Source organism: Neofelis nebulosa, chromosome 2, assembly GCF_028018385.1.
Source record: "Neofelis nebulosa isolate mNeoNeb1 chromosome 2, mNeoNeb1.pri, whole genome shotgun sequence".
Lineage (NCBI taxonomy): Eukaryota > Metazoa > Chordata > Mammalia > Carnivora > Felidae > Neofelis > Neofelis nebulosa.
In genome coordinates this window covers 54,426,988-54,441,586 of record NC_080783.1, presented here as the reverse complement: position 1 = coordinate 54,441,586, position 14,599 = coordinate 54,426,988, and the positions used below count along the sequence as shown (strand labels likewise).

Genomic DNA, 14,599 nt, shown 5'->3' with positions numbered 1-14,599 from the left:
AAAAATCTGCTTAAAGAAGACAGCAGAACTTCAAAATTCTAAAACTTTGAGCTATGGTATGAGAGTACAGTGTTTATATTCTTCTGATAATAATTACGAGTTAAAATATATTTCTTATAGTTACTAATACTATCTTTGGTTAAAAAGAAAGTGATTATAATAGCATTCACCTTGCCTTTCAAAGAACAAGTGGACTACTGAATGGAATAGGTTTTTAAAATTTGCTAACAAGAAATTACAACTTTTTAAAATATATTCTGTTTTTTACACATTCAAAAAATTCTTTCCTCTTTCTATGTAATGATTCTGCTGAAAATTGGCTACCATGCTTCCAGAAAAAAGCACAAAAGATTTCTGATTGAGCTTTGTTCACACTGAATGATGTGGGAGGTAACATGGACCGAAAGATCCAAAGACGCGGACAAGCCGGAATATGAGTTTTGAAGTTAGGAGATTCTAATTCAAGTCTCAGTTCTTCCATTACTAACTCTCTCTCCTCTAGACAATAGGAACTGAATCATAATCATGGTCTACTAAAATGTTCTAAGGTCTGAGTTCTTTGAAGGATAGAAAACCTCACAAATATACAATGATCTAGTATAATTACTATTAGTGATACAAAAATGTTTCCTAGGAAAATGTCATTGTCCACCAATGACTTTTATGAAACTGTCCTAGGAAATTTATGAGGTGAGTTAGACACTGGGATGGAATAGTCTATAGGGAAAAGAGTAGAGTAATTGAAGCTGTAACTCAATGAAAAATCATAGGTAGTCCAATGATCCTATAAATTATTTACCAGATGATAGAGGGTCGCACTTGCAGTGACTTAATTTTTAATATCCTACCAGAAGTACTCACTGCCCACCAAATGCATTGGATGTAATATAATACAGAGAGTAAAATGATTATTTCATGTAGTTCTTTGCTATATTCTTCATCATAACCAAAAGTATTTCCATTTGAAAATTACTAGTTTATTTTCTTTCAAGAAAAAAAAAGTGAGCTCCTATTAGAATTACGCTTGGGGTGTCTGGGTGGCTCTGTCAGTTAAGCGTCTGACTTCAGCTCAAGTCATGATCTCAAGGCTTGTGGGTTCGAGCCCCACGTCAGGCTCTGTGCTGACAGCTCGGAGTCTGGAGCCTGCTTTGAAGTCTGTGTCTTCCTCTCTCTCTGCCCCTCCCCCACTCACACTCAGTCTCTCCCTCTCAAAAATAAATAAACATTAAAAAATTAAAAAAAAAAAGAATTATGCTTTGGGTTTTCTCAAAGATTTCGTAATGTTAATTGCTATATGGAACAAACAAAAAGGCAAGTTAGTATGTCTATCAGCCCTACACAACATTAGTAAACCATTATGAAACCGTATTTTTACCTTAAAATTATGAAGACATTCTTTCCGTTTTTTATAGCCCTTAAGAATGCAGAAGTATACGTAAGACATTTTGATAGTTGAAAAAAGTAACTTAGAGAATAGTGCCGATCATTCCATCACAGTTGTAGAAAGACAACTGTGATTGGGTTCCTATTAAGTATGTACATAACATACTTCTAGAAAGGGAAGACAAGGATGCCTATGAGGGTGCTTTCCTCTAGCAAAGGGAGTAAACATATACACAGGGCAGAGAAGGCTGACTTACACATTTTGCTTTGAATGTTACTGTTTTATTTGAATCTTTGAAATAAGTATCCATGTATTATTTGTGTTAAAAAAAAATGAGCTGCAGTAGGAACCATTCAGGCCTACCCTACCCACATGATCAGTGCCTGCCTGACAGTGGCTGGACTTCTGCAGTGGCTACAAATGCTGTCTTCTAAATGCACATTAATCAAAATAAAAACACCTAGTAAGTGTTTTAAGAAGTATAGTTTAATTCAGTTATGCTTGGAATGTATCACCCATGTTTCAGTAGACGATACAACAGGCATGCTTGAGTTCAAGTTGTTTGAAATGGCACGATGTGGTGTTTTGGGTGGTTACTCCTGATGGATTAAAGTGGTCAGGGCAGGCCTGATTTCTCTCACTGAACTGCTCCACTGCACTAGAAATGATGCTCACCTGTTTATGCCTTCTTCTTCTTCTTCTTCTTCTTTTTTTTTAAACTGTTTGACTTGTCTTTGAAAAACCCAAACAGACGTGAACATTCACTTCAACTGTTTATTCGCTAAGTCACAGCTAGTGCTCCTTAAAAAGAAGGCTGATCCCCTACCCCCTAATTACCTTACGACACTAAGCCATGACAGAAGGCCCATCAGCAGATTTATTTACAAGCCTTGAGGAAAAATCTTTCTGTCTCACTTCATACAGAAGATAAGTTTGCAAAAGGAAACACTTGGCAATACTTCAAATGCTCACTGTCTGGTGGTGTTGATAATGCAATTCTTTTTCTTGATTATGGCAGCTTCTATAATGCTGTATAATTCATGTAGACCATCAGGTCCCAAATGACTGCATTTATTGACTAAACAAACAATTCATACAATCACCTGAACTGTTTAACCTTTTCTCTTCCTACAAGTTTAGCATTTGGCTGTGGACTGATTTTATGCTGAATTCTATTGTTGAAAGGTGTCATGTTCCACTTGGCATGCCTACAAAATGTCTTTCATTCAGATAAACAGTCAGCTGACCTGAATGAAGAACATTAGTAATTGTAGGTAATTCACTAATCTTTATTGTATGTTTTAAAGGGAATGTCAAAGTATCATGCAGACAATTAATATGTAGCTTTAAAGTACTTTTAAAAAAATAGAGTCACATTCACATAATCCACAGTAGTTTTCCAATAAAAATTCTGTTTGTTAAGATCTAAAATATGTCCCAAATAAAAATGTATCTAGGTAGTTAAAGCATTTCCTTTCTTTCTAGTAGTAGGGAAAAATCAATGTGGCTTGGTATCTCTAAATTGTGTTCTTGAGCATGTGAATAGTATCCCAGAAATAATAAGGTTCTCAAGCCACCGAAGACTGTCAAAACTGCTCAAAGCCACAGGTGAAAAGTCACTTGTGGGAATATTTGTAAAAGAAATATGCTGGCTATTGTTTGGACTAACCCCTACGGGAGAAGGAGTATCTTGCACAACATAGCTGGTCAGTGTAACCAATATATGGTCTAAACTTACACACTTTGGAAACAGGCTATATCTATTGCCTATTCACAACTGGAATGAAAGAGATTGAGGAGGACACAAATAAAATAAAAATGCATTTACTCACTGTGTTAAAATTTGGAAAGAGCCCCACAGCAGAACTACTGTCCACTGGAAAAGACAGTGGAAATGGTTTGATATCCAGTGAAGGCTGCATCATCAGGGTAGGTGTGCGCACAAGAGCAGGAAGTGTAGCAGTGTGGCATGTACTGCCTGCCAAGAACAAAACAAAAATGAATTCAATCTTCCTCCTATCCATCTACCCCCAACCAACCATGCAAAAAGAGGACTGCTGAGCTGCAACCCCAGAGCAAGAGAGTTATGCTGAAAGTAAGCAAATGGCACAGGAGGAGAGAATACAGTTAAAAGGGGTCTTCTTGTTCATTATGTGAGACAGTGATGCAGAATACTTCCCTACGGCAGGGGCCAAGGGCTGCTCAGAGATACAAACTACACAGATCCTGCTGGCAGGTGGGGCAGAATGAGATCATCCTGTGGGTTCAACCATTGTCGCTGAGTAGTCAAAAATGTAGGAGAGAAGAGGGGATGAGGTTCTTGCAGCAGATGCTTTTTACTAGTCAGTTATTGAACAGCTAGTAGGCATGCTTTATGCACATCAAAGATAATTATAGGGTTTTTACAAGGGGAACAAAAAACCTCGGACTCATAGTGACTGCTCCCAAGAAAATTATGACTCAAACAATTTTATCTCTAAAAAAACCAAAGTGAAGCTTGCCCTTGCTGTGAGGGCAATAAGTAGTCTAGACATTGGATAGTTAGGGAACCCAAAAGGAGTGATTACTGCCTGGGTGGGGCATGGTATTGGGGGACGGGGAGAAGTTGGGACAGGAACTCAAGTATTTGTCTCCACTTTTATTTCTAATGAGCTTTGTGTTATTGTAGCCACTAACCCCCCCCCCCCTTTTTTTTTAACAATTAAATTAGCTGTCATCTCTTTAGGAATCTGGGCTACACCATGTGTGGGAGATTTAAAGCACTCCTCTCCAGTAACAAGCATTCTTCTGAAGCCTCCACATACTGTAGGTGAGTAGCTGCTGATGCAGGTGGCTCTCTGAGACACAGGCTCAGGTGTGCCTTTTTTTTTTTTAATATAACTTTATCGAGATGTAATTCACATACTGGACAATTCTCCCATTTAATGTATACAATTCAATGGTTTTTAGCATTTCTGCAGAGCGGTGCACATCACCACAATCAATTTTAGAACATTTTCACAATCCCTAGAAGAAACTCCATACCCATTAGCAGTCATTCCACACTTCCTCTCAACACGCCCAGCTCGTGGCAACCACTACTCCATTCTGTTTCTAGGTTTGTCTATTATGGACATTTCATTTAAATGAAGTCATACAATATGAGTTCCTTTGTGACAAGCTTCTTTCACTTGGCATAATGTTTTCAAGGCACACCCATGTTGTAGCATGTATGAGATTTCATTCCTTTTTAAGGCTGTGAAATATTCCATTGAAATAGACTCACTTTTTCCTTATTCATTCATCAGTTGATGGGCATTTGGGTTGTTTCCACTTTTTGGATATTCTGAGTAATGCTGCTATGAACATTTGTCTGTAAGTTTTTGTGTGGAGATGCATTTTTAGTTCTCTTTGCTATATACGCAAGAATAGAATTGGGGATTATTGGGTCATATGGTAATCATATGGTTTAATGTTTCGAGAATGTTCAGACTGTTTTCCAAAATGCCTGAGCCATTTTATAGTACCACAAGCAGTGTATGAGGGTTCCAATTTCTCCCAGCATGTCTATATAGGACCACAAATAATCATATGCCAAAAATCTCCTACTGACTTAAAGGAGAAATAAACAGTATGGGGAAATGCTCCAACTATTAAAACTTCTACCAACGTCCTCACACAGTGTTCCAGAATAATTAAAATTTCTACTTCAATGATGTATTTTTGGATAATGGATTTTCTTAAAAAACTCTGCATTATATTTCAAATCATTCCAGAACATTATTAGTAATAGTGTTTAATGGACTATCATGCCTTATTTACATTGATCCTAAAAGCAGAAAAAAAGAAAAAGGCGTCTGAAGCATTTATCTGTAATGGCAAGTCTTCAGGTCAGCCTCATCCATTAGGGAATGTAGAGTAGGACTCAGCAAAAATAGAATCAACCAAAAGTATAGATCCAACAGTAATGTTGTTTTTCAGATGTTAAAGTAAATACTCTGATCTCAGCCTGGCATTCACATGACCACCCTGTATTTAATTACACTTTTTCTTCTAATTAGGTGACGTTACAGTCACTGCTAACTTCAGAGTTTATAGATCCAAGATGATATATTATGTCAGTATTTCAAATGCTGCAGAAGCACTTATTAAAATATTTATTTTAAAAGCTTTGCTTTAAAACTGTAGCTAAATTGAAAAAAAGAGATATTTCTTATTTTAGAACGATGGCCTTTTACAATTCACAATTATTATAATTGTCAAAAGCCTAAAGTCTAGAAAGTATGCAGAACTATTCTACTTCAAGCTGCCTGATGAACGGATGAATTATTTTGCCATCATGGGTCTCCCCCACTCACCAAAAAGCAAAGTTTTTTCCTTAAGCCCATAATGATAACACTCTGATAACACCAGCAGCACACGGTATCAGAGGGCCTGGCAAAAGTCATTTTGTACTAACAAACTCAACTCAAATGTAATGCAACACAGAACCTGACAAACAGATTGCTCCATCAACAAAGGTCAGAATGCGCAATGATCCCCTTTACCCAATCAAATATCTATGCTAATAAAGACAAGGCTTGAGAACTACTTCGCAGCCACCATTCATTAGCATAAAAACTTAGCAGCTGTTTACCATTCATTAGCATTTTAATGACAGACAATTTGCCATGTTAAACACAGATTGTTTTAAAGCACTGATAGATCTGAATAAATACAAACTGCTTTCATCAATTCCCTTCACCTCAACCTTGCTGTTTTCACTTTTAAGACCGGCTTTTTCAGATTGCTTCACCAAGACCCACAGCTTCAGAGGAAGTTTTTACAAGTGGGAGATGAATGGGGATAAAGTGCACTTTTTTGCACAGGCTGGGTTAGGTTTTAATCCCTCTGTCACCTTATTCCCGATTTTACTACTGTTCTGAGGCTGGGAAGCATTTCTCCTCACCCTAGGATGCCCCAAAATTAGTGGGAGATACAAGCAGAAATGTGGCCAAAATACATTGTATCCTGCAAGAAAATGCTTAATTTCTCTTCAATTTGCTGAGAAAAAAAAAAAAAAAAAAGAGGGTTGGAAATACAAGGAATGAGCATGGATTTCAGCATAAAAATCCTTTACATTGCTCTGCCCAGGGGACAGGACCAACCTTTGTCTTTTGTATGATTTGGCAATATTATGTAAGATACCTCCTATATGTAGCTTTATTTCAAAGCCTAGGATATAATCTGGTATATATCATAATGAATTAAGTCATAATAGGGCTCTACCTTGTTTGACAATAAAGATTTTATATCACTTGCTGTATATATATTGATCAGACTCCCTGACCTAAAATGAAATACACACACACACACCAGCATGTATACCCCAAAGATGTAACAGTCACCACTCTCACCGTGGAAATTCCACATGTTCATATATTCCCCCTATGAATGCAATTAAGCCTCTCCCCCCAATTTCATTTTCACTGTAAATTCCAAGTTGTTTTCATCTATAACTATGAAACCAATAATATGAGAAAGACAACTCACCACTATGATCATAAAACTATTATTACAGCCAACTGCCTCTGTAACATAATAGGTGCTTTATTATGTCAACGGATTATATCGTAATTCATCACAATAACACCTCATTTGAGAGTTAGGCAACACTTGACATTATTGCTGTGATCTTTCACGTTTAGAAATATTACCTTGAAGGTTTAGGTGATAGCTGTGAGGCTTTCTAGTGGTTCTTCCCTATGTACCATAACACGAGCAAACGAAACACTTCAGCGTTAGAAGGAGAAAACTCCAAAGTCACAGAAAAACTGTGTGAAGAAGCATTTACAGAATGAGATCAAATCTATATTCTATATCCTGCAGAAGTAGTTTCTTCTTATGCCATTATGTATGTCTGCTTTCTTGAGTACTAAAATAAAAAGCTTAGCATATTATAAAAGTCTATTAGGTAGAGGCAATGCCAATTATAGAACTCCCAAAGATATCTTTTCCCCCCCCAAGACATCTTTAAAGAAATTAAAATGAGTGGCGTTTCAAGTTCTACCAAACTCAGTTTTCTCTTTTTATTGCTTTCTCAGCTTCAGTGAGTAACCTTCCCTCTTACCAGAACAATCACCAACCAGCATCTCCTGTGGTCTCTCTCTCACCATTTCCTTTCTTTCATCAGTCTGTCATGTGAGGAAAACTAAGGTATCAGGAGTTCTACTGTAGTCATAAGGAGGTGGCTATGTGAATAGGCTATGTGACTGAAAAGGGTTTGTTTCTGAAAAGGCCACATAAAAACTGAGAGATAACATTTTTATAGTGCATACTGTGTGCCAGGCACCATTCTAAGCACATTACATATGTATGTACATACATAGACACACATAAGAATATATATACATATCTGTATGTGTATATCCATATATACTCATTTAGGTATATTAAATTATATGTTTATATCATTTACATCTTTATACATTATTATATATTATATACTGATTTCTGTATATATTAAGAGTATATGTTGATCTCACGGTTCGTGGGATCGAGCTCTGCGTTGGGCTCTGACCTGACATTGCAGAGTCTGTTTGGGAATCTCTCTTGCCCTCTCTCTCTCTGCTCCTCCCATGCTCTTGCACGGGTGTGCTCTCTCGAAACAAATGACTTTAAAAAAAAGAGTATATGTGTAAATTATACATATGTGTTCACAATAACCTAATAAACAAGGTATTATTACTAGCCCCATTTTACAGATGAGAAACTGAGTCACAAAGAAGATAAGCTCAACCACAAGTATTTTGTACATGGAGAAGGCAATACGAAAATCCAGGAAATTTGACTACTGAATTTTGTTCTTTACTACTGCGCTATGGTCACCAAATTACACACTTGAAAACACTTCAGTTATATTGGCACATGCTCCAGCTGCAGACAGCATTTTACCATTGAATTAAGATATTTAAAATGTTCAATCTTCTTTGAAGCTGGGAGTTAGTTGAAACTTTTATTTGATCCTAATGTAGTGATTGATACTGGTAACTAAAATATATAAGATTTCTTTAATACTCTATAGGAAATGCTTCTAGAATATATTTATCTAAAAATAACCTTCCCTAAGTAATAGTATTATTTAATTTCATAAATACTATGGATGAACAACTGTAAAGCCATAGTGCTAACAGCTGCAGGGACTATATAACCTGAATCAGACAGAATTTATTTTACTTTTTGGAGAAGATAAACCACTACTAACATTTAATGAGATTTTACTTTATATATGGCTAAGTGATTTGTGTTCCTTATTTTATTAAATTATAATACAATTCTATGAGGCTTGTATTATTATCCCGTTTTACAGATGAGAAGGCTGAGGCTTAAAGAGACTGAGATCACCTAGTATGCGGTAGGTAGTAAGGCCTCAGTTTCCGTTCTTGTTTGACTGACTCTAAAGCCCATGTCATCATTCCATAAAGTGGGTGATATGTAAAGTTGTTAAGTGAAAAAGATTCTGTCCTCAAATACATTTAAAAAATGCTGGCTTCAACAAAGTTTAAAGTGATTCTTTTTTGCAAGACATCTTGCAGCTTACAATATAGTAACAGGCACTGTGAATGTCGAGGCAGATATAATTTCTACTCTCAATTTCTTGAGCATGAACCAATTCTTCCCCCCCGCCCCCACCCCCACAGAGATTCTGGAACCATTAATGCTTGGCATGTCCTTCAGGCAATGCTGTTCTACGCAAGTGAAATGTACCAGTTCAGGAGTTCAGGTCTACTACTTTCTTGTGCAAATGTGGACAACCTCTATTTTCTTTTGTATAAATTCGGGAAAATAAGAGTACCTACGGCATAGGACTGGTAGTACTTTTCTAAGAAAAATGCTTAATCCTGTGCCTGACACATACCAAGCTTTGGTTACTGGAGTTATGAACTATTCCTACTCCTCTCACGTTACACCATATCCCGGGAGAATAAATACTTAAGTTCAATAGTTATAAAAGGCAGGATATGTCAGGGATCACAAATTATCAACAAAATGCTACAGGGGTTCAAGAAAGAAAGAAATTACATCTGTTTAGGAGTTGGGTTCATAAATGGTTTCATAGATGAGCTATCTCTTAAGATAAGTCTCGAGGAACGATGCATATTTTGAGAGGTGAATGTGGTAGAATGGTAGAGTGAACCGCATAAGGAAAAAACATGGAGAAAACCAAATGTATTACAATTCAAAACTTTCTTAAGCATTCAAGATATTCTTAGCATTTCTGGCTTAAAAGATCAAACAGAAAAGAGAAAAGCAGAACATCTTTATGACCTTGGAGTAAGCAAAGATTTCTTAAATAGGAAACAAAAGGTGTTAATCATAAAATAAAAAAATTGACAATATACTCTATGAAGAATAAATCTGTGGGAATATGACATATCAAGGAGATGAAAAGGTAATCCACAGAGTGGGAGATAATAATAAAATAGAGATTTTGACAAAGGACTTTAATCTAGAATAAAGAACTCCTATAGATCAATAAGAAAATGAAAACATGACAGAAAGCATGGGTAGAAGAATAGACACTTCACAAAAATATATACTAAAATGGCCGGTAAATATGAAAAAGTGCTTAACTTCATTAGTCATTAGGGATATGCAAATTAAAACTTCAATGAGATATCACTACATACCCACAAGAATGGCTACAATGAAGAAAGATTGAGATTATCAAGTGCTGACAAGGATATGGAGCAACTAGGACTTTTTTTTTCAGTTTTCATTTAAATTCCAGTTAGCATACAGAGTAATAGAGTTTCAGGTGTACAATATAGTGATTCACCACTTCCATACATTACCCAGTGCTCATCACAACAAGTGCCCTTCTTATTCCCTATCACCTATTTAGCCCATCCCCCCAACCTCCTCCCCTCTGGTGTCAATGATTACGACCACTTTGGATAACCAGCAATATCTACTAAAACTGAATATATACATACCCTATGACTCAGCAAGTCCAGCCTTAGGTATTTACCTAACAGAAATAATATGCACTAGAATGCTCATAGCAATACTATTTACAATGCTCCAAACTGGAAATTAGCTAATTAACCCATCAACAGTAGAAATAAGTAATTTTGGTTCTTCATGCAATAAAACATTCACATAATGGAATATAGCAATGAAGACAAACGACTTATAATTACACGCAACAACAAAGAGACTTTGCAAACATAATGTTAAAAAAAAAAACCCTAAAATCAGGAAGCATATCAATATGCTGTATAATACCAGTTTACACAAAGTACAAAATCAGACAAAACTAATCTATACTGTATGGATAGGGCTATCCTTGCAGGAAGGGCAGGTGGAGCATGAGACGGGCTTCTAAGGTGCTGGAAATGTCTTCTACCTGGTCTTGGTGCCAGTTACACAGGTATGTTGTGTTTATGTACATTCATTCAACCGTACACTTATGTGCACATTTCTGTATGTTATACTTCACCAGAAACTTTTTAGAAGTAATGTGTCCAATGATAATAATTTTAGTAAACTATTTTGGCAAATACAGGCAAAATTCTCCAATAAGAAGAACATCTTCAAACGCTGTCAGGTTTGTATACTTTTAGGATGAATATGATGTTTTTTTCCCCCTGCCAGCTTGATTTTGCTCAAAATGATTTGTGAGAAAATAAAATTTCCCTTTAATGCTGATGTTTCCTTGTTGAATTTCTTAAGTGGATGGAAGAGACTGACACAGAATCTACTGATGCCAAAGAGAAAAATGTGTATCTAGAACTCTGAGTCCATAAAATCTTAACAGTTGGCAGTTTTGTTCCTGGATCTCCCTTGGGGCACCTCAGGGTTCCCTCCAGAGAGTCCAACAGCGGCATCCTGGCAGAATGTTGCATTTAAAAATAAATCCTTCTGAGTATCACACTGAAGTTTATGGGCAATAATGAAGTGCTGCCTCAAAAAACAGCAGTGAAGCCACATCATGATGGATTTTAAGCCACAATGTCCTTTGGGTTTAGTAGTAATATGCCAGCTTTTACACAAAACGATGAATCTTTTACTAAGATGCAATGGATGGCCTTTTGAATGTGTGGCGATAGAATACTTACAGCCACGTCGGGATTCATTTATATCTGAGTATTTTGCCCATGCACTGACTTTCTTATATTTAAATGTTGAAAGAAAGGGTCAGATTTTTTTACTCTGTAGTACCAAAATATCATATGATTACACATGTGGATACCTCAATAGCTGTCATCCATTTTTGAGGTAGAATTGAAAAATCTGAGAATTTCAGAATTTAAGTAAAGAAGATAATTGGTTTTCAGAAAAAGTCTTGAGGATCAATTGTCTTCTTTGAAGCTGAATGGACAATATTTTTGCTTTGTTATAGTTTTTCCACCTGTAACCTGACATTATTAAGCGTGACCATGCAAGAAAGGAAACTCAAAGAAAGGAAAACAGGGTTCTGACAAGTGCTTTATCATTTTTTTGAAATAGTTTTTAATATACCTGACTTATCAAAAGGGAATGTCATGAGCTTAGTTCCTAAATTACCAAGTCTTTAGAGAAGCCAAAATTATCTCCAGACAGGGCTTTACTAAAATTGTCTGAGGTCGAGCATGGATTGGGAGGTCACTGTAGCCTGACAAAACTTTCTGGCAAAAAGAGACAGGGAGATGGTCCTGTGCTACATTTGCCCAATGATTCCTGTCTATGGCATCAAGATGCTTTCGTGAAGTCTGAAGCCTTTTTCTGTTACAGAGGAAATTTTTCCTCTCTCTTTACAGCATGTGAAGGACCTAATGGCCTCATGGAACTAAGACTTTTATTTTATTTTATTTTATTTTTATTTTTTTAAACTATGACTTATTTTAGAAACCTTCAAAAAATACAGACTCTCTTATTCCCAATAACCATTTTTCTCAAACCGCTGAATACTTCTAGAGGAATTATATCTCATAACACTTTACAGCTAAACATAATATAAGAATCTACCTTTGGGGTACCTGAGTGGTTCAGTTGGTTAAGTGTCCGACTCTTGAATTCGGCTCAGGCCATGATCTCATGGTTTGTGGGCTTGAGCCCCATGTCGGGCTCTACACTGGCAGCGCAGGGCCTGCTTGGGATTCTCTCTCTCTCTCTCTCTCTCTCTCTCTCTCTCTCTCTCCTGCGCTTACCTGCTTACGCTCTCACAAAATAAATAAACATTAAAAAAAAAGAATCTACCCTTAATTTTACATGAGATAAATGATTAAGAGAATTTAATCCAGCATGATACCTGACTGACGGTAGACTCACATTTAGAGTTCCCATTGCCCAGAGACATTGTTTCGAATATTTAAGTCAATACAATCAAAGACGTACAAGAATCATATGTTGAAGTCTTTATCTTCTTTAAAAATTTAAATAGATGGTCTGTTTTCTTTTTATATTTTGACTAAAATTTAGGAGTATTCATTTTTCAATGAGATTTTAATTTTAATGTTTTATTAATATGAATAATGAAAGAAACTAAATCAAAGAAAAAAGTCAGTGCAGCCATGAGGCAACATTTAAGAACAGCAGAAGATTGATTGCAACACCTCATTTTAAACAATTTTTTTAATATTCCCAATGATATAAAAAAGAGAACAACAAACCCCATCAAAACTATGCTTTCAGCTGTACTGTTTGGATCAATATAACTAATTCAAATAGCTTCATACCAGGAGGCACACATGCATTTTTTGGTGATTTTTATACTGAAGGACTATCAGTACTGCAACAAAAATGCTATCTGAAAAGACACATTTTTCCAAGCAATGGCAACTGACCTTCCATCGGAGCAGATCAAAACAGCAGGGTCATTGAGGCCTCTCTGGGTCTGTCTTTATGCCTCTCCTCTGCAGCTCACTAAAGGGCCAGGCTGAAGGCACTGCATACAGCAACTCAGGAGGTCAACCCATCCAGCTGCTGCTATACATTCTAGCTCCAGGATACAAAATGTTTTGCCCCCTAGTTTCAGCAAATTTCAGTTCTTGCATTCAGTGGCTTGGCTATTTGCATTTAAGAACCAAACAGGGTGAAAAGGAATAGTGATTTACTTAATGGTCCTTTAAAAAGACACTTTTTCTCCAGAAGCTTGCTCAATTTAAAGAAACAGAGTTAGTATTTGCTCTGCCAGTGCTCTCTACTCCCACTTTGGTAGAGAAAAGAGGTTTCCTTAGCTTAAATATTAACTAAACATTTCAAAGCTATTCAAAAGCTGTTGCCTATGTTAGAAAAAAGAAAAAAGTAATAGGCTCCTAGGAAGCACAGTTTGGGAATAAACAGGATAGTAACAACTGTGCTATAACCCTTTTCCTTTCTGCATACATATTCTATGGCCACCATAATTATAATGCACTGTAGAGAATTCAGGACAAATTCTAGTGGATTATGATCATGGTGACCATCATAGATGAGGCCATTCTTGGTCCCCCATCAGCCAAGAAGCCATTTTCATCCAGGAACCATAGACATGGCTCCCATGTGGCTGCCAGGACTCGTGAAAGCTGCCATTTCATCCCTGTGGAAACCTGGTATGGGGTGACTAATCTGGCCACGCCAGGAATAGAGCAAGCAGAGACTGTAAGCAATAGGGAGATAGTGAGGTTCACTTAGGGAAAAACATGAGGGGGACTTGAGGAGGGAGGGAAGAGTGGTTAAGTTTGGCTTAATGTTACAGAGACTAGAATTAGCACCAATTCCTTATTTGGAATTTCCTAACATCTCACTCCTAAAATGATTTTCCTCCCTTTTATCTTTGACTGTATTGTAGAAATCTGTAGAGAATGAAGTAGAACAGAGCAAAAACTATATAAGGAGGTACAACTTAGTTAAGCAGGCCATCCAATCCCTTCCAAGAAAGGAGCTGGGCAGCTGGGAGGCAATGTGGTATCACCCTTATCCTGAGAAACATGGAGTCCTGTGACCTAAGGGGAGGCTTGCACTCCAAAGGGTCTTTAGTGGATATTGAATGGAATGGCCAACCCCTGATATGGCTTCTTGGAACTCTGCCATTGTCCTGACATCCTAGAAATTGATGCTACTTGCTTCAGTCATTCAGGCAGCTTCTGGGGCAGTAGTGATATGCAAAACAGCATCAGATAAGGCCCTCCAATGAATGCCCAAGGATTTTCTGCATTGGAAGTGATTCATCATAAATGATTGCCCCCTGTCCCTGTGTATCATGTTTATTCTTGTGCCATTATACTGACTTTG

The 14,599-nt window shown here is 36.9% G+C and overlaps 1 protein-coding gene across 10 annotated transcripts in view; it reads right to left on the bottom strand.

The window, feature by feature from the left end:
- ZNF385B (zinc finger protein 385B) overlaps window positions 1–14,599 on the bottom strand; it is a 405,481-nt gene that overhangs the window by 84,022 nt on the left and 306,860 nt on the right. For 8 of the 10 annotated variants that reach the window (XM_058712603.1, XM_058712524.1, XM_058712533.1 and 5 more), the window contains one exon: window positions 3,217–3,362. The exons of 1 other annotated variant lie outside the window; for it this stretch is intronic. In XM_058712603.1, the coding sequence (XP_058568586.1) occupies window positions 3,217–3,362 (146 nt within the window). Of the gene's footprint in view, window positions 1–3,216; window positions 3,363–13,170; window positions 13,196–14,599 lie in introns of those variants that run through there. One more of the 10 variants, XM_058712551.1, reaches the window with a different exon arrangement.